Below are 20,935 nucleotides of genomic sequence, written 5' to 3'. Positions count from 1 at the left end.
GTCATAATTAGGTTTCCCATGGAGAAAGACCCAAGACAAATTGCAGTTTGGGGGTTCCCCAAGACTGCCCTCAGGTTCATTAATTTGCTGGAAGGACTCACAGAACTCAGAAAAGCCTTTACACTCATGGTTGAGGTTTATTACACGAAAGGATACAGGCTGAAATCAGCAAAGGGAAGAGGCACACGGGCAGAGTCAGGAGAGACCAGGTGGGAGCTCCCAGTTGTCCCCTCCTGGGGGAGTCATGTGGATAGCACTTGCTTCTCCCAGCAATGAAGGGTGGCAATATGCATGGAGTACTGCCAACCAGGGAAGCTCACTCGAGCCTTGGTGTTCAGAGTTTTTACTGGGGGTCCGTCACGTAGGCATGGCTGACTGCCCGCAGATTGACCTTAGTCTCTAGCCTCTCCAGAGGTCAAGCTGATACCACATGGCCCAAGTTGCTAGGTACACAAAGACACCCTTAACAGGCAGGACATTCCAAGGGCTTAGAGGCTACCTCCCATGAGTTGGGCATGGATCAAACTTTTATTTGGGCAAAGTTAATCCTTTACTGCACACAAATGTTCAAGTACAAATATTTGGGAGGGGATGCTAGGAAACACTGGTAGGAGAGTGAGGAAGTGTGGCAGGAAAAGGGAAGGCAGTCAATAAGGTACTTTATAATACAGCCAGGTACCACTATGGACAGCCAGGTACCACTGTGGGAACTCTGGGAGCTTGTGCAGAACACACTTCTCAGAATTGTCATTCTCAAGGAGTGAGGGAGCAGGGGTATTTATACACCAACTCCCTTTAGGTTCCAGCAGAAGGCTGCTCCTGGTGGGGTCGTTAATTCCCTGCACTTGCCACGTGCCACATGGGCAAGCCAAGCTGAGCAAAGCAGGCTCCTGTGATCAGAAAAAGCTCTCAGGTGAAATGCTCGTGGTGGCACCTGGAGGTGGAGCCAGTGTGTACGGAAGTGGTTAGGCTGAGGGCAATGGGTGGGGCACCCACAGCTTCTGCCACAAGGGTTTTCCATTTCTTTTCCTTTCCAAATAACAGTGCTGTTAAGAAAAATCTGAACTGTAATTATTTGCCTACTAAGCATCAGGCATTGTCATTGACAGGGATCCCAAGCTCTATCTGTAGCGTGGTGGTGAAGAGGAGACCGGCTCTGGGTTCTGTTCCCTGCTCCTCCTCCTCCTGGCTTAGCCTTGGGTGAATTACTTACCTCTCTGGGCCTCGTACTTTCCGCATGGGGTTGTTGTGAAGATTAAATGAGATAGTAAAACATTTAGCACAGTATTGACACATAATGTGTTCCCTATTTTTTTAACTTTTTTTTTTACAATTTTTTCTTTTCTTTTGTTTTTTTTTTTTTGAGGAAGATTGGCCCTGAGATAACATCTGTTGCCAATCTTCCTCTTTTTTCTTTTTTCTCCCCAAAGCCCCACTACATAGTTGTTTATCGTAGTTGTAGGTCCTTCTAGTTCTTCTGTGTGGGACGCTGCCTCAGCATGGCTTGATGAGCAGTGAGTAGGTCTGTTCCCAGGAACCAAACCGGTGAACCCTGGGCTGCCGAAGTGGAATGCGTGAATTTAACTGCTGTGCCACTGGGCTGGCCCCTCCTATTTTTTTTTACTTTTTATTTTGAAATAACCACAGACACCAGAAGTTGCAAAAATGAACAGAGAGGTCCCCATGTACCCTTTGCCCAGCTTTGCCTAATGATAACATCTTATATAACTATAGTACATTGTCAAAACCAGGAAATTCACATTCGCACAATATAATTAACTAGACTACACATCTTTCTTGGATTTTGCCAGTTTTTGCATGCACTCATTTTTTCCTGTTATTTTTATTTAATCATCATAATAACCCTGGAAAGAAGATATTATGATCCCCTTTTTATATATGAGAAAACAGAGGCCCAGAGTCTGTGATTTAATTGCCTGCTGTCACTCCTCTAGTGAGCAGAGGAATCCAAGACTCCAACCCATGATTTCTGACTCTGAACCTCATGTTCTTTCCACTAAACTACAAGTTTACAAATTGGTAGGAGATTTCCAAGTGTCTCTTGATGTTAAATGTTCCTGTGAGGGACTCCTTGAAGGCCAGCCAGGAAGTGCAACATTATAGTTTTGCAGATGAGGCCGATCTGCAAATGGTGAGCCACCATATCCGCTCACTTCTTGGAGAGACTTTGCTCCCACACACACAAAATATGGTCTTAACAGACAGCTTTTTTTTTTTTACTAATTTTTATTTATTTATTTATTTTCCCCTAAAGCCCCAGTAGATAGTTGTATGTCATAGCTGCACATCCTTCCGGTTGCTGTATGTGGGACGCGGCCTCAGCATGGCCGGAGAAGCGGTGCGTCAGTGCACGCCCAGGATCCGAACCCGGGCCGCCAGCAGTGGAGCGTGCACATTTAACCGCTAAGCCATGGGGCCGGCTCCAACAGACAGCTTTCTATTCTAATTAGACCCTGGCTGTGCGATTGTTGATGTTTCCCCATCTTTTCTCCTTCAGAGTTAATTTTGCATTAAATATAATTCTTCTGCTGAAAAGCAGCACCCTGGAGCTTCGTGCACAGCTAGTTTCTCTTCCAGGCACTGGTTAGCAACCATAGTGGGATGTCACATCTCTCTGTCAATGATGTGTGCGGTTTAATGTGTGGGCGCGGTGTTTCATAGGGGTGTTTATTTACGCTCTGCCGCTGCTAGGAAAAACCTTTTTATTGTCATCGTCATTGTGGCACAAGATAGCACATCCGTTCTCTAAACAGTCTCCACATTTTATAATTTTCCTGAGACACTGGAATTAGGATTAAAAAACCCAAACTCAACCATCGCCTTCTCAGACTCTTAAGTTATCACCTCCCTGGTTGCGTTTGCTTGTTAACAGGATTTTGGCAGGTCCTGCAGGTTTCAGGGGTGAAAGCTGAGCCTGTGATTGGCCTTAAGATCTTCACTCTGGTGAAACCACTAGAGTTCCTAAGAAATGTCACTCCAAAGACCCAAGAACCCAAATTCTGGGGGACAAACTCCTAATGCTGCCTGCTGCCTTCCTCCCGTCAGAAACAACCTGTAGCTGATGATTATTCCCAACTCGGCTTAATAGCTGTGCGCTAGAATTTAAATTATTATCCTACAGAGACCCTTAATAACCTTGGTTGAATTGCTGGCAAAGTATTAAACCAAGAGAGAGAAGTTTCCTCTTAAAAATTATGTTCTGTTTTTCTAAACTGTAAGTGACAGCTGGTAATTGTGAGAAGCAAGGAAAAGCGATTCCCCAAGTTCAAGGACCTTTTGCCAAATGACTTTTAAAAACTGGACTTCTTTGCAGCTGAGAGCTGTGATTTTTAAATACAACTTTCCATGAAACAAAATGTCCAAAGAGGGCTTTTGCAATTTGGTGTCTTTTTTTTTTTTTTTAGCACAGTCCCTGTAATAAAAGCTACGTGAAGCATTTCTACATATGTTCTAGTTGTTAGCAGCTTTGAAAGAATGAGATGAATTAGTTGCCAACTGTGAAAGAGGCTTTTAAAATGCTCACTGGCTCACCCAAAGTGCTGTGTCTAATTTAGCTCACAGGTGCACTGCAGAAAACAAGGCTCAGTGCTTCTGTCTGATGAGCCAGCCCGAGTAGCAACATGGCCTGTGTTTTTGCCATGTTCCAGGGGGACACTGCTGAATCAGAACGTTAACTCTTTAGCTTCCCTTTCCAGGTCCTCAGAAAACAGCGCTCATAGGAGTGGAGACCCATGGAACTAGGTTGCCATCAGGTTTGACTCTCAGGGTTGGTTTTGGGGGGATGCTGGTTCTTTGCCCACAGCCCGGACTGGTTTCTGTGCTGCCATGCCCCTCACTGAGCAGGTCACCTGCTGGCTGTGGGGAATACAGTGATCACAGCCTAGCCCAGGTAGGACAAGAGTCAGAGGCAAGAGAGGAGGAGGCAAGACCCAGACCTGGTGTCCTGCAGGTCCAGACAGATGGGTGGGGTAGCACTGCGGACCCTGTGCCCTGCCGTAAAAGGCCCATCACTAGATTGCACAGTTGAGACTGAGGCAGACATCCACTGAGTTAGAGCAAGTGCCCACAGCCACCACCCTAGAGAGACAGAGACTGGTGTGGCAAGGAGATGCTGGAAAGGCCAGAGGCTGTCCACACTCTGGGCATCGGAGAGGTTTGCCTTTTTCCAGATCTGGGAGAGGTGAAGGATGTAGAGTGAGATGGGGGCCAGGCAGGGAGAGAGAGGATGGCTCTTCTCTACTGCAGAAGGTGACGGTGATCTTGCCCTTCCCCACCCTGCAAAACAGGAGGATTTTCCATTCTCTTTGCATCCTTGTTCCTTAGCCACTCTCCCAGTTGCTCCTGCTGGGGAGGCAGAAGCAAAAGGACTCCGGTGCACTGGGGATTCTATCAGGAATGCCTGTGGCGCTTTGCGGGACCCGAGTGGGAAGCTCAGGAGCTGTTTTGCTGTTTTGGTTTGGTAGCCCCCCCCCCCACCCCCCGCAATAGTTTAATGGCTAGAGGTTAGGATAAGTGTCAAAGGGTGAGACCATGGGTGTCACGTGTCAACACGTCCAGGCCAATGGTCCAGCTACTCAGGAGTGTTTCCCCAGGTCTAAAGCCAGTCCAGAAAATCTTCAGTCCTGGATCAGAAAACTGTATGGAAGTGGGAAATCGCATGTCTGGAGTTTGGCTTTGAACTGAACAAATGCCATCTCGAACTTTCTCACTGTTGGCCCTGGCCACCCCAGCCCACGCCCACTCCATCTTCCATTGTGAGGGCTTCCACTTTCAGTGAAGAATGGGGAGCAGACCTAAGCCCAAATCAGAGCATTTCTGGGGAGAGAGCTCGTGGGGCGAGAGACAGGCCTCAAATTCATTCACAGGGCAGCTGGCCTCACTCCTCCACCAGAGGGGTGGGCCAGGCAAGCAGAGGACATCATTTCTGGAGCTGCAAAGGGCTTGGGTGGTCTGGGGCGCAGGCTCCACCACTCACTTCCATGAGCCACGACTCCCCTAAACTGCTGCGTCAGAGGCCTGCCTTCTCCATAGAGCTGGATGCATGTCTGAAAGGCTGTCAGCCTCCACAGAAGGAAACCTCTGCTGATGGAAATGAGGAGGAAAGTGTATGTTTATGGAGGAAGAGAATGATGATGGAGCTGTCACGACCCCTCCCCGTGAATAGATTGTCGGTCCTTTCTGAGGAGCCCCGTGTAACACAAATTCCATCTTTGCCCTCTCTTCCTATAGGTGTAGGGATGAAGTTAACTGACGTTGGCATAGCAACACTGGCTAAAGGGTGAGTAGAAAAAAAATCACGTACGTTTTATCATTCAACTCTGGGCTTCCAAACTCCTTCCGGGCAGAGCCTGTTAGGCTGATGTGGGCAAAGCAGATTTCTTGTCCTGACTGGGAATGACAAATGTTCTTGGGATGAATTCAATTCACTTCTCTCACTTACATAAAATATTTATGGACTTTGTTCTCGCAGGGAAACACATTTGTTTCCTAACTTTGAAACAAACAAGAACTCTGAAAACACATTTCAAGATTAACTACTAGCAGGAGTGCTATAGGGGGAAAAATGCCAGCATGGTTGGGATTTCTTGTAACTATGAATGTTCCATTTTTCTACATTGAATATCTTCACTCTTACAAGCTTCTTTGAATATATACTGTATATATTTTTTGCAAATGAGTGCAGTGAATTCAATTTGCATATTTTCAACGTATTTTTCCCAAATAGTACTTTTGGTGGCTCCCAGACTTCCATGGTGATGATTCCAGGAGCAAATAGCTATGGAAAAGTTGGAATTAGTTACTTTGGTTGTTGTCGATGGTTTTGTTTTCCTAATTTGGTGTAGGGTGTTGCTTTGCGTGGTGGGGGGTATGCCCAGACGGCACTGTAACATTTACCAGGGTGTCTTTAACACACTGTTCCTTCTCACTCCTTTGCTTAACCACCACTGGGGTGAAAGTGGGCTATTTGTGGTTCTTGGTGAAAATAAAATTCTGGGTTGGAGCCATCATTGCTTTTGCCCACTGCTGCTGTTCCCACGTACTGAGGCCATTTGTAAGGAGGAGGAAATAGAGGGGCAACTGACTTGTAGGAGGGATGGCGTGTGTTTTGAAATGGAGGTTTTATTGTTGTTCTGATGTGGTGAGGCCAACAGATCAGGAGATGACTGCCACTGAAAAGATGGTTTGTTACGCACAGTTCCCAAGGGGAGGTGGCGCGGCAGGCCACGGGGGGCCCCATGAGGAAGCACCAGGGTCAGGGAGGCAGAAGGCGTGAGGGGAAAATGAGGGCAAGAGCCTTTCTTGTGGTTTCTGTGGGAAGGAATGGGTAAGGCAGGGTAAGTGAGCTTATAATTGTCTACTTTGAACCTTTTCAGCAGGCTCTGGAGTGTAGGGGCTGTCCCTAGTTGTCTGGTACCTGCCCTGGGGTGAGGGGGTCAGGTGGATAGTGGTCCTGAGTGTGAGACCCAGTAGAGGAGGTGGTGGGAGTGGGCTCTGGATTGGTTAGTGTGCATATGAAAGGCTTTCTAGAAGCCCAGGCATTTACCATCTCTAGGAATTGGCTGTCTCTGGGAAGGGCAGTCCCTCCAAGGTCAGCAGGACCCCAGATGTCAAAGCATCTGAAATACAGAAAATAGAACAGCATGATTAATCCAGCTTACTCTCCTGTGGCTGGGAACAGCTCATTTACATGAGCTTTCTGGTTATTTCAGACCATTGGCATCAGCAATGCTTTGACAAGTGTACTAATTTTCAACCTTAATGAAGGATGGAGACAAGTAGAGGGATTTGAAAAAAGTGGAAAGAGGACCACTCTTTCTTTCAACCTCCAGGTCAATAAGTCTGATTCACAAAGTTCTCACTGACTACACGATGCTTCTGATTTGGTTTTAGAACTAAGATGCAGTTTGGGCATTTTCCGTCTTGAAACCGCTCAGGATAATAAAACTTTGTGTTGGCACTATCTCCTCACTTCGGAGCCCTAAATGTCATAGGAGTCAGGAGATTTGGTCGTGGCCTTGGGCTTGTGAAGAGAGCACGTCAGGAGGGCATATGATATAGTGGGGACAATGGGGGCTTTAGAGAGGGATTTGAGGTCAAATCTTGGTCCTGCTACTTCTGATTCTCCTGGTGTATCCTTGCTTCTTGGCGTCATAGGAATTTGTCCTGCCCACGTGATGAAGAGGGTGACCCTGCATCCTGGTTTGCCCAGGACAGTACCATTTCATGCCTGCTGTCCCACCATCCCACCTCGTTAGTCATTTGTCCTGGACACGTTTCCCCATTTAGGAAATAAGTTACATCATGCCCCTATTTGTGAAGGGATTCTCTGGACCCCAGAAGAATTTCCAGAGTAAAGTTTCTCTTTACAGACTCCATGTTCTCTACGGGACATTGCAAACTCAGGCATCAGCCAGACCGGGTTCAAAGGCTGGGTTCTTGTCTTACCAGTTATGTGAGTGCGTGATTTTAAGTTGTTGAAGCCACTGGTCTAGAGACTGGGGACACAGGGGTTGTCTTGAGGATTCCCTCAGTTAACCTACCTCTAGTTCCTGAAGCTGAGCATGCACTTCACAAAAATTCCTTTCCTTTTCCCCCGTGCCTCAGCCTGACACCAGAGCAAGTGAATTTCATACTGTTACTTAGAACAGCTTTCTACCAACACAAAACAGAAACCTGCCCAAGAAGTTTCAGAAATTAGGACAAGCTTAAGAGCGTGATTATTTAAGACATCTTTTAAAAGCATCTTAACAGCTTCCAGGAACCCGGACCACATTTTTCTCCTAATTTAAGAAGAAATCCAATCCTTTGGTTTTGTTCTCAGCCTTCATGTGACTTATCTGGCCTGGGACAGCTGCCCAAGACCCATTCGAAGAGCTGATGGCTGGAGCCCAGTGCAAAATGTTGTCTAGAAAGTGTTACTTACTTGCTGCCTTCCCTCCGAGGAGTGGTCAGGGAGGAGGTGAGAGAGGGGAATTCTGAAGTGTCTGAGAGCTTTGGAAGGCATATTAGATCATCTTGTCCATTGTTTTTGTTTAATTGAACTTTTCCTTTTAAGCCATAAAATTTTTTTTCCAAAAGAAACGTTTCTTAGAAACACAGTTTAAAAAACTGATAAAAGGGAGACCTCTGATCGGAGTGCAAGGGGTGATTGGGAGATCTCTTTGGAGGCCCCTGGAGACCCTTGTGCTCTGGAGCGAAAACCAACAGTCGTGTCCAACCTCCTTACTTCCCAAGTGAGGAGCAGAGGTGCAGGCAAAGGGGACACCTGCTTACAGGCTCCCTCTGCACCGTGTCAGCTGCCCGAGGAAAAGGGGCAGATCCTCAACGTTCGCAGGCGAGATTGAATTGAAGAAACTCTCCAGGGAAAGCCAAAACTGCAAAATGGAGCTCCAACAATGGGGAGAGACTTGGAAAGGGTTCAAATTCAAAGGCAGCTTGCAGACAGCAGAGAAAAGTTCAGGCGGGAAGCAATCACGAGCAGGGGAGGAAAAGAGTGGAGAGCGATGCAGATGGCAGAGGGCTTCGGGAGAGCAGGGGAGAAGACTGATGGCTAAGCACTGATTAAGCACATTCTCTTTATTCTTAGCAAGCACCCCCGGCATGCTAGGTTCACCCATGCTGCCATGCTGGGAAGGGAGAGTTGTATGTTCTGAAGCCTGGGGAATGGGCGCAGTCCTGAGAAGCAGTGCTCCGTGTAGGCAGAATTACACATGGTCTTTTAACCGCATGAGAAAGAATGTAAGGTGTGGATGGGAGAAACAATGCGAAGGCAAATCTGACTTCTTTAATAATAATTAATAATTCTAATGATAATAATAATAAATGATACTCTGTATTGTTTAAAACAGGAAGAAAAAAATCTCCCAAATTTAGGGCCCACTCTTTTTTGGCAAGCAGTGGTCTTTTGTGGGAAGAGGAACCATTGGGTCATTCAAAGAAAATATTCGCTATGTCCCATCTGCACCATATATTTGGCTACTGACACCTGTAAATGCAACCTATCTTGTTTTCTTGTTTAGTGAAGTCAGAGGGTGTGATACTATTTTGAGGGTAAATAGTTATTATTAATCTCATAAAACAAGGAACTGTCATGACTTACTCATTTTAATGTAACTTTACCTGAGAATGTGATCTTTAAAACAGAAGTATGTCACATTTCTCCTGGGAGCCAGCAATATGAATATGTGTGGAAGCACAACACCTGTACCTCAGTACTCTTAATCTTTCAGCAATGTTGAATACAAAAACTTCAAGTTACAAAGTGTAGCAAACAGGATTGTTTTGACATCAAATAATCCATTTTCTAGGCAGAAAAGATACAAACCGGACTGTTGAACATATTTCTGATTTGAAATTGCTCAGCCATTCAGAGTTCTCTGAAGAGGAGAAGGAAAAATGCCTGATTCTATAACTGGAGATTTGGAAATTTTACCAAACCAAACCAAAACCAGTGGAAACCAACGCAGACAGGGGAGCAGACCTGCGCATGTCACAGTGGGTCCTGCAAACACACACCCCTCCCCGCCAGCAGTTGAGTTTCTGGGGAGATGGCGAGATTGCGATTTAGCCACCAGAGGGCACTAGAGCCAATATTTTTGCCTTTGATAGTCTCCCAAAAAAGCCCATTTTGTGTCGCTGGATTGGAGTAAAACAAAGAAAAGCACCCTGAGCAGATTCCTTCCCAGTCAGTAAGCATTGGACCAAAATAGGACTGATATGAATAGCCACAAAGGACACCCCTCTGTGTGGCCACCGGCCATCATCGCCTTTCTAAAGAATGATGAGGCGTAGGCTGCATGGCGTGTGTTAGGTGTCCCTGATATGGAAACCAAATTCAGGAGGCCCTGGACCGAATCACCAATAGCTTGTTCCCTGCAGAGGGGCAAACGTGAGGTGATTAGGGCCCAAATATCAGGGCAGACGCAAGGTGGGGACCATTGGCTTGAGAAAGCAGGCTCTACTGGCGCCCATGTGCCCAGCTCAGTCCTGCAAACCACAAACAAGAGGAAAGATCAAAGTAGACTCCTGCATTAGGTTAAGCTGAATTCCAGAAAAAAGGCTCTGCCCTTAATGGCAAGAGCAGCCCACTTTGGAGTCCCTAAATGCCCATGAGCAATGGGGGGATGGGGGGGTGGGGGGCAACGGCCACCTGAGATGCTTAACCCAGTCACAAGCCCACCACACCTGGAGAGGAAGGGCTGAAACAAACTTGTGGATGGAAAGAAATGGGATCTAATATTCAAGAAACACACCCCTAGAATAGGCTTGTGTGTGTGTGTGTGTGTGTGTGTGTGGTGACTCTAGGCAGACTATTTAATGCAATGCATGAATCTGCCAGGAGGGGAGGAAACAGATTTTAGAACAGAATTTCCTGACATCCTGGAAGTGCTTCTCACAGCAGGCCCAGGTCACTGTAGAGCCCACACATTCTAGCTGACTCACTAACGCCGGGCTCCAAAGGACCAGTCTCACAGGCCTAAGGGACCTGAGAAAAGCACTTTTATATCCCAAATTATCTACTTTCCCACACCACCGCCATTGTCACCTACTCTGGAAGGCGGCCCGCATCCCATTGTAATCTGATATGCCATTATGCAGTAGAGCTGGTTGGCCACTGGCTGATTTATTTGGCCCGTCTTTGGGATCACGGGGGTCTGGAGACCCATGAAAGGGACATTTACCATCTTCACAATTTTGGCAAGGCTGACACTACTAGCAATGCTCTTTGTGTGTGTTCGGAGTCTTCTGGACTCAGCCAGGACACACCCCCTCCACGGAGTGGGAACAGCATGGTAGTCTCCTGGCCTCTGCCCAAAAGTCTTGCAAAGGGCAGTTCTGTTGAAGTGACTGGAGTTGGGAGCCATGGAGTTCCTCCCATTCCCCAACACTACTTGCTAGTTACCCCCTGCCCAGTCCATCCCTGGGACCTGAGGGACTTAGAGCCAGGCTCTTCACCATTTGTCAGCCAGCTTCAGAGACAAGTCTGAACAGAAAGAACATCTGGCAAGATTGACAGACTCGAGATCGCCCCTGCAGGACAGCTTGGTAGACCGTAGGAGGAAGATGAAAGATGAGAAAGAAGTGATGGCCAAGAGAGTCAGGGGTCACAGAGAGCCTGAGAGGAGAGGACTGGGTGAAGACCAGAATTTTCCAGAAAAAAGTTATCAGTGCCTTCAGGAAGGTCTAAGCAAAATGCAATGATGGGGAGCCTGGTTACAGGGATTGAAGAGGGAATGTGCTGCTAGGATGCCATTGACTCAACAAGTTTATCAATAGAAGACAAGGAAAAGTCTAAAAGGTAGCTAGAAAAAGGAATAGTGTGTGCGTGTGTGTGTGTGTGTGTGAGAGAGAGAGAGAGAGCGAGCGAGCTAGAGTGCCTGTCTGAAGGCCAAAGGGAGGGAGCCTATGGAGAGGCAAAGAATGAGGGACTAACTGTAGAGTGATGCTCCAAAGGAGAAGAAGCCCCTCCCTGAGGATTTCGGGCCCTGTCACATCAGGAAGGCCCTGCAGTCAGCATGGTCCAATCCTGACACATTGAAAATGTGGCCTCGACCGCCCTCACCCACCCCCGACAGCAGACCAGATGCTCTTCTGAGTGGTGAAATCTCAGTAGGAATGTTGATGCTCTTCTGTTGCTTTAACTGCCTGGCCCTGTGGCCCTAAAGGGGCTCCCCCTCTGCAGATAAAATGAGGGTGGGCCTTTGGGAATCAGAGCTCTGGGGCTCTAGGACAATGGATGAGTCTCAGACTGTCTATTTTATGGGTGTCTTGTCCCCAGTATTCCTTCCTTGGCTCTCTTTGTCCCCAACTTAAGTTTCGGATGTTAAGGAGAGGACTCTATGCTCCCTGCTTATCGGTGGGGATGGCACTCATGGCCTCAAGAGTGGACCCACAATAGATGATTGGCTGTCCCTCATCTCTCCAGGGGCCCCCTCCTCTCTCACATCACAGAGACCCTCCTAGTTTTGAGGTGCCTTCAGAAGCAACGAGAGCAGGAACCTTGTGAATGTGCAGGGCTTCTAGAACATCCTTGCCAGCAGAACCAGAGAATCAGAGTTGTAGGTGTGCTCTGCCCTCCTCTCTTTATACCTCTAGCATTCCGCTTTTTTGCAGCCTGGTTGGATGTCAGGGAAGAAAGTGCCAGGGCTTGTTTCCATGGAGGCAGCCCAGGCTGTTGCTTAAACCCGAAGGAGGGGCTGGCGATAAAGGCAGAGAGTGGGCAGGGAGAGCCGAGGGCTGTAAGCCAAGAGAAGGAGCTGGGTTTGGTTCTAACAGAGATGGAGCCACTTGACCAGTTGTGTGACCATGATCTGACTCACTCGGGGTGGCCGTGGGAGACTGCTGGGACAGGACGGCAGCAAGGACAACCACCAGGAGGCTACCTCGATAGGCCGGGTGAGGGGCGGTGGCAGCTGGCTGGGGGTTCCCATGTTTGTGGGGGTAGGGTGCTGAGGTCACTTGTCCGAAAGGAGGAGGTCAGCTTGGAGACAACCTCAGAATACAACTTCTCTGAAAAACACAGACTTGGTTATGTTACAACGTCCCCACCCCAGAGAGCTCAGTGACTTTTACAGAAGAGTTTTTAAAAGTGATTATGTGAAAACAAGATTTCTGTTGTCAGACAATTTTGGGAAACCATAGGTTGAATACATGTCGGAGGTTTCTTTAGTGTGAGATGTCAGAGGGTCTTAAAAGAACTGATGTGTATTTTGAATGCCCAACGGGGCAGGGAGAGAGATTATATAGTATTTCTCACAGTACTTACACCACAAAATTATTTTTTTTTCAAAGCACCTTGTGGGACTATTGCTCCTTGGAACATATTTTGGGAGACGCTGACCCACGGGAAAAATGACATAGCATGGCTTATGAAGCCTTCCACAAATGTCCCGCAGCCTCGCCTCTCCTCAGAAAGCCTGCTCTTGCTCAGAACGTCCTCTGAACCTTTGCCCATGCTGTTCCCTCTGCCAGATAAACCTGGAGCCATTCCTCCTCTGTGAAACCTCCTCAGAACCCACCAGGCGCTGGGAAAGATTGCATCCCCTGGGTTCCCGTAGCTCTTTATCACAGCATGATGTAATTACGTGTTGATGTGTCTGTCCTCCCTAGAAGATGGCCAGCTTCTGGAAAAGAGCCACGTACCCTATTAATCCTTTTTAGTCCTTTTATAATGTCTGCCATATAGCTAGTGCCCAGTGAATGAAGAAATGAATGAACAGACATGAAGAAATGGAGGGTATTGATGGAAATGCAGGAATTACTACATGGTTCCAGAATGGAGGGGCTCCCCGGTGCCTCTTCTTTTACATGTAGGTGACAATATGTTTTAGCTGTTCATAAATCCAGCCCTGACTTTATGTTACACACACACACACACACAGTGAACTAGGAGTTTATTTCAATTCCTCACCCTCATCCTCAACCTGAATTCTGTGTCCTTGTAGCCATTCCCTATAAACTAAAATTTTCTTCAGAAAGGATATCAAACTAAAACTTCTATAATAAATAGCTTCTGGCTGGCTTCTAAAAGGATTACCAGAGTGTGGACCTTCTCTGTAGGTTTTTCTTGTCTCACCTAGTTTTCTTTAAATGAGCCCTTTATTAAGCCAGACAAGAACCTTGGTTTCTTCAACACAGCCAGAGGTGGAAATCTCTGCAGCTTTGCTCCACTCCCTCCCCTCTCCAGGTGTGTTTGGAGGCAATAAATTGCACAGAGAAGCTGTGATAAACTGAGAGAGAAGCTGGCTATGCTGTCAATTGGTGATTTTTGTATGAGTCTGAAAGGCTGTGCCATCCATTATCAAGAAGAGAGGAAAGAGGAATAGTTTTTAAGCAAGAAATCAGCCTAGCATAGTTTCCAACACATAGTGAGTATTGGATAAATCTTTGTTGAGTGAGGGCAGGATTATGGAAATAGCTTCCTAGCTCCTCCTGAAGGAGAATGTTACAGAGTGATTTTATGATGTTGTATGACACAAATTTCAAGAACAAAAGACATACTTGTGTTCCAATTTAAATATAAAGATGTTTCCAAAGTCAAATAGGGATGATTTGAGACCATTCACACTGTATTCTATCTGCGTGCTACTCCAAGGGGGCCCCCAAACCAGGGGCATCAGCTCGGAGCTTGTTAGTCATGCCGAACCTCAGACCCCACCCCAGACCTCCTGATCCAAACCAGCATTGTGACAAGATCCCTGGGTAATTTGTATGCACCACTCTCATCCGAGGGGAAAGATATTTAAGAAAGGAGTCCATTGGATGTTGTTCAGTGGAATAAATGTATTGTTCTACTTCTGGAGATAGCGAGAAAGGATGGATAGATTAACATAAAGTGATGGGCTAGAAAATTATACCAGTTTGAGGTTAAGGATAAAAAGATCCAGTTGGTAAAATTCCACAGAGCTAAGGTTTCTAAAAATGGAAATGTGTGAAAAAATTCTCAAGTACAAGTTTTTTTTAATCTGTTCTGTTAAGTTCCTAGGGCTGCCAGAACAAATTACCACAAATTAGGTGGCTTAAAACAACAGAAATTACTCTTTTACAGTTCTGGAGACTAGAAGTCCAAAATCATGGTGTCAGCAGAGTTGGTTTCTTCTGGAGGCTCTGATGGAGAATGTGTTCCAGGCTTCTCTCCTAGCTTCCAGAGATTGCTGGCAATCCTTGGCATTCCTTGGCTTGTAGATGTATCACTCCAATCTCTCCCTCTGTTGTCACATGGTATTCTCCCTGTGTGTATATATCTTCTCCTCTTCTTACATAGACAGCAGTCATATTGGATCAAGTCTTATTGGATCACTGTACTCCAGTATAACCTCATCTTAACTAATTACATCTGCAATGACACTATTTCCAAATAAGTCCACACTCTGAGGTTCTGGGAAGGACATGAATTTTGAGGGGACACTATTCAACCCGGTATATGAGAGCTTGAGGTAATTGAACTCATGTCCTTTGAAAAACTCTGAGTTAATTGAGGATGTTGCCCTGTTTCCTTCCTAGGCAACAGCAATGGCTGTGAATTTGAGAGAACGAGAGAATAGAAGCCCAGCATCCCCGGCTGAGACAGAGGCCAAATTGAGAAAGGAGCAAGATATTTAATTCTCTCGATGCTAGGTAGCAAAAAAAGTTCGCACTTGAGACAGCTAGGGGAGGGAAGTTCCATATTCCGAGAGCCAAGTCAAGAGTCCAAAATTAGACAGAGAGAGAAAGGGAAGTTCAGAGTGTGATATGGAGACCCCCCTGGGCCAAGATGAAGTAGCTCTGGTGTCCATTCATTTGTCCCCTCGACTTTTATTGAAAAGCCCCCCTGGACAGTATTCTAGGCATAAAGTAGCGTCCTGGGAGAGATTGCAGTCTGTGCAGAGAAGACGTGCAGGCGTACCCCGAATTCCACAGAGTGGCTCTAGTCCTCACAAAGACACAGGGAAGAGGTTGGAGAGATTTCTTCTTGTGGTGTGGAGGGGGTTAGGGAGGGCCCCACAGAAGCCCTTGAGCTGGGCTGAAGGGAGCTGGGGTCTGAGAAAGGGGCTCCCAGACTGTGCAAAGCTGCTTCACTCTGGGGCCTCACCCTGCCCACGCACGGCCTCCTATAGTACCATCTGGCTCCTGTCTCTGCTGCGTGACTCTGGCTTTCTGCGAGGACTCTAAAAAAAGAGGGACGTGGAGGAAAAGAAGGAGCCAGATTCCTGGGCCGAGGTCTGGGCTCCCAGGTGCTACTCCAGAGGACAGACCCTGCTGGGCTGCCCAGAAGTCCTGCTCCTTTGTGCAAACTCAGCTTTTTCCATTCCAGAGGGTGGGAACCATTACACCAGGGCTCACTTGTTACCCGCCATTATACACTGAAGAAGTGACTAGCGGATTTTCTGGGAGAATGCAATGTGAATTAGTTCTTTTTCTCTGCAGAGACTAAATGTTGTTCGAATGTTTAAAAGCCTCCGGGCGGCCTGAGTCAGATGACTTGTTTCCAATGTGCTTAAACAGGGAGGCTGCCCTGTCCGTGACCTTCCTAGTTTGTCTGAGACTCTCAGGAATCCGTGTGAGACGAGCGAGGCGTCCCTCCAGTAGAAGGACCGGATTAGGTTTTCCATCATGTCCCACAAACACAGGCCCAGGCAGCGTTGCATCCTGCCACGGAGTGCTCAGGCACCAAGGAAACGCAGTCAGGCTGACATTTCAGCCTTTCTCATGTTCTCCTGCAGGAGAAGATAGAGATATAAAGATGACATGATTGGCAGCGGAATTTTTTCTACCCTGCTAGATTCAACTCCTGTCTTGGGCTGACTTTTTCTTTGACAAGGGAGCTTGGCTTTTAGGAACTGAGTCATTTTTCACAAGAAAATGGACTGTGGGCTCCCCGGGGGCAGAGCCAGTCCCTCGGAGGAGGAGGGAGCAGGCTGGATTCGTAACAAACATGTCGGGATGGAGCTGCTCACTGATGCTTTGGCTCCAGAGATGAAAGAAACCTTTCACGCCCTACCTTAACAGCTTACAACCCAGCTTGGATTTCATAGGGAAAAGTGCACAGTCCCAAACCATTCATTCCGGGTTTATTGACCTTTACGGTTTCTACCAGCAAATGAAGGAGGCCTGATTTCTTGAATCATATTAGCTGCAGATTCAGCATGATGCCAGCACTGCAGACTTCTTTTTGCCAATTTGTATTTGGCCCTATTAATCAGACAAGGCCAGAACTCTCTCACACTCAGCAGGGCCAATTTTATGGGCATGCATCCCACAGGGCACCATGCTCAGAAGGGCCCTGGCAAAGCACATTCTCCTGTTATCATCATGAAAATCTTAATAATTTTTGAACAAGGAGCCCTTGTTTCTATTTTGCACTGGGCCCTGCAAATTATGTTGACAGTCCTGTATGCCAGGCTCACCCCTGTCCCTTCCCTTTGCCTGGCAAATCCCATATCCTTCAATCTCAACTTCAACATCCCTTCCACAGGAAGCCCCTATCAGTTGCACCAATTATAGTATTGATAATTATGGTAATAACATGGCCAATATCAACTGAACGTCGTGCACTGCGTGACATGCACTGATCTAGATGGTTTGTATGGATTTTCTCATTCCATCCTTTCGGCAACCCTTTGACCAGCTTTCTTGGTGGATCTTGTTCATTTGCAGGTGGGTGGGGACCCTTGTCCATTCAAGGACACTAACCTACCATGATGGGGATGTGAAAACACAGTCATCTACAGTTTGAGTGTGAAATGTCCCAACCAAAAGGAAGAGCCCCTGAGCTAGACCAAGGCAGGTCAGCACGGTTCTTCCTAGAGCCTGCCAGAGAAAAAGGCTCAGATTCTTCTCCTCCCAGGGAGAAAGTGGAGTGTCACAGGAGAGAGCTCTCCTATAGGAGGAAGACCCAGATGGTTGCATCCTAATCTTGTCTCTGGCACCAACTCGCTTTGTTTTCTTGGGCTGGTCCAACCACCTCTCAGCCTAAATTCCTTTAACTGTAAATTGAAGAGTCTAAACTAAATAATTTCTTCCAGCCTCAAAGTTCTAGAATTCTTTCTCAGAACCCCTAGGTGGGACAGGGTGGCTCTCAGATCACCAAGGCATCTTCTAATTTTTATCAAGATGGTCCAGCACTAGTCACTATGACTACAAGGAAAAGAGTATTAACCTGCTGGTATATTGGAGCTGGAAACACCTAGAACACTCATATAATTGCAGGCCTTTGATCTTCACTGTGCAATCCAATAGGTCTTTGCCTTTACTTAATTCTACAGGGTTTGTTTTTTCTATCAGTAGTTGTGTTACCACCCAAGGGAGGTCATCTGCCGGATGCAAGACATGCCAATAGTTGAGAGGCAAGGTGGTAGGAGAGGAAGGGTTTTATTATAGCTTGCTAGCAAGGGGGAAGATGGCTGACTAATGTCCAAAAGAACCATGTTACAGAACAAAGACTACAGGCCAGTTATATAGGGGGCTTGTCTCTGGGTGTGGGAGGCATTTGGTCTTCAGATGGGGAAGACAGCTAATCTTCCGCTAGAGCAGACATCTGGTCTTCAGGTGGGGTAGACATCTGGTCTTCGGGTGGGGCGGATATCTGGTCTTCAGGTGGGGCAGACATCTAATCTTCCGGTAGGGCAGACATCTGGTCTTCGGGTGGGGCAGACATCTGGTCTTCGGGTGGGGCAGATATCTGGTCTTCGGGTGGGGCAGACATCTAATCTTCGGGTGGGGCAGACATCTAATCTCCAGGTAGGGCAGACATCTAATCTCCAGGTAGGGCAGACATCTAATCTTCAGGTAGGGCAGACATCTGGTCTTCGGGTGGGGCAGATATCTGGTCTTTGGGTGGGGCAGACATCTAATCCTCGGGTGGGGCAGACATCTGGGCTTTGGGTGGGGCAGACATCTGGTCTTCGGGTGGGGCAGATATGTGGTCTTCAGGTTGGGGAGGCATCTGGTCTTTGGGCGGGGCAGACATCTGGTCTTAATTCCTGATAATCTTCTGTTTTACTGGATAAGCTTCAGAGACCAGAGCAACGCCCTACACCCAGATCTTTCAGTTGTCGTTTATGATGGCTATCAGCATAGACTCTCTGCCCGGGATCATAACATTCCTAAGGAACTCAAAAGAACAAAGTTGTCGACTTATTGTAGCTGGGAGGGGCCATAAAATCTATAGAGCATGTTTTTCTCCTGGAGGGTACATATCCAGCTGGGTTAGTTAATCAGAGGTCATTCAAAGTTAACATGTTTTTTTTCTACAATATGGCTTCCCTTCTGTCGACCTTTTGTTGAGCTGGTATCAGTTGTGTCAACCATTTGGCCATTATTGCTTAAAGTAGGAATAAATATATTTTCCATGCACCATTAGTTTCCCCTTTTAAAACTGGTAAAGTGTCCTGTGTAAAAAAATTGTGTTTCCTTCTATCCAAACTCACAGGTACAAAGGATTTAAAGGCAACTGTTCCATGACCTTCATCGATCAATTTAAAGCACTACACCAGTGTAACAAGTATTGTAAAATGCTGGGGCTGAAGTCGCTTCAAAACAACCAGAAACAGAGGAAGCCAAGCATCGGGAAAAGCAAAATTCAGCCAAACTCCACCACAGTGAAGAAGATGGCCTCTGGGACCCTGGCAGAAAGGAAAACCTGACATCCCATATGAACCAGTGGCCACCAGCTAGCAGCACACAGTCGTGTAGGTGGAAATCTGAAGACACCCAGGAGAGACGACGTGGCCTGCAGAGAGTGGTGTGACAGCCCTGTTCCCAGCTGCCTGTGCTCTGAGCTGCTTCTAAACCCGTCACCTGCTGTCTTTGCTGAAATGATTTCAGAGCAGGATTTATGATCAGACTGTGGAGAGACGGAATCCATTGTCAGTCTCCAAGACAGTCCATCTTCGTGTATACCTTTAGCATTTTTACCGACCTCGCCTTGTGTGTCTATTTGTGTATTTGCATGTGGTTGTGTTGTCAAGGACTTGGTACTGAGCAGTGTCTGTCCGCAGCTAAAATCCTCCCCCGCCCCATTCCCAACCTCGGGATTTCTAGATACATCTGGCTGCCAGATAAACAGAAAACGTGAATTCCTTCATCAGGTCAAGTTGTCGCACTAGTGTCGAATTTGCTATTGTGGCTGGAGGTAGCTTTCGAACCGTAAGGCCGTTTCCCATCCTTATTCACACATCCAGTTATAATCTTCTGTGTAATTAAATTCATATTCAAAGAAAATGTGTAAGATGCATATATTAGCACAGACACTTGTTCTTTAGAATTTGTGCCATATTTCACATTCCCCCAGGATTACTAATTTTCTAATAAGTTTACTGGAGCACAAAATATTTGCATCTGTGTTTTCTCCCCATTCTTATATCACTCCTTTGGTTCCACCATCTTTCTGCTTTGTGCTTTAAACCCAGGCTCCCTAAACCCAGGGCTGGCCCATGCTGGATTACACAGGAAGATGCTTGCAAATCCTGGCTGGGGTGTGGCTGCTCACAAGGGGCCCGGCCCCTCCCACCCATTCCGCGTGGGTCTCCTTGGGCTTGGGGCCTCCTTCCCTGCCAGCTTGGGTCCTGCCCAGCTGTAGAGCAGAATGGCAGCAGCGGTTCCCACTGGGCAAGAGGAAACGAGGTCAAGACAGCTCAGGGACTGTTTTCTGCGCCCCAAACTGTGAGAGAATGTTTCATGCCCCACCAGTTTCTTGTTGTTATTGTTTAATTAATCAGCTATTTTTTAGAGCAGTTTTAGGTTTACAGAAAAATGAGTGGAAAGTAGGAGGAGTTCCCATATGCCCCCTTCCCCACTCCATCATTTCCCCCTATTATTACCGTCTTGCATTAGTGTGATACATTTGTTACAAGTGATGAGCCGATATTGATACATTGTGAGTAATTAAAGTCCATAGTTTACATGAGGGTTCACACTTTGTGCTGCATACTCTCTGGGGTTTGACACACATACACTGACATGTATCCACCACTACAGCGTCATACAGAATTGTTTCACTGCCCTAAAATCCTGTGCTCCACCAATTCATCCCTCCTTCTCCCATGCTCCAACTCCTGGTAGCCACTGATTGTTTTAGTCTCCATAGTTTTGCTTTTTCCAGAGTGTCACATAGTTGGAATCCTACAGTAAGTAGTCTTTTCAGATAGTTGCTTGTTTTTTTAAGATGATTTCAACAACCCTCTGACCATATCTGGGAGAATTGTTAGGCCTCCTCTGAGCAGCACAATCAATGCTTCTCAAATTGAAAGTGCACACCAATCTCCAGGGATTTTGTGAAAATACAAATTCTGATTCCATAGGCCTGGAGTGGGGCCTGAGATTCTGCATTTTTAGCACGCTCCCACGGACCTCCATGCTGGCCAGGCACCACACTTAGAGGGTGTGTCTACACCACGGGTAGGAGGGTCCTGAAATACTGAGGGGAGTGACCATA

General features: G+C 46.9%; 1 protein-coding gene across 1 annotated transcript in view; it reads left to right on the top strand.

The window, feature by feature from the left end:
• ALPK2 (alpha kinase 2) overlaps positions 1-20,598 on the top strand; it is a 153,056-nt gene extending 132,458 nt beyond the window's left edge. Inside the window, exons 12-13 of the mRNA XM_087439276.1 lie at positions 5,251-5,299; positions 18,932-20,598. Of these exons, the coding sequence (XP_087295402.1) occupies positions 5,251-5,299; positions 18,932-19,145 (263 nt within the window). The 3' untranslated portion in view covers positions 19,146-20,598. The remainder of the gene's footprint in view (positions 1-5,250; positions 5,300-18,931) is intronic.
• Positions 20,599-20,935: the final 337 nt, after the last annotated feature.

This window comes from Ceratotherium simum, chromosome 14 (genome assembly GCF_057802395.1).
Source record: "Ceratotherium simum simum isolate JZ-2026a chromosome 14, ASM5780239v1, whole genome shotgun sequence".
NCBI classification, from domain to species: domain Eukaryota; kingdom Metazoa; phylum Chordata; class Mammalia; order Perissodactyla; family Rhinocerotidae; genus Ceratotherium; species Ceratotherium simum.
The sequence above is the reverse complement of the archived record's forward strand: the minus strand, read 5'-3'. Positions and strand labels throughout refer to the sequence as shown.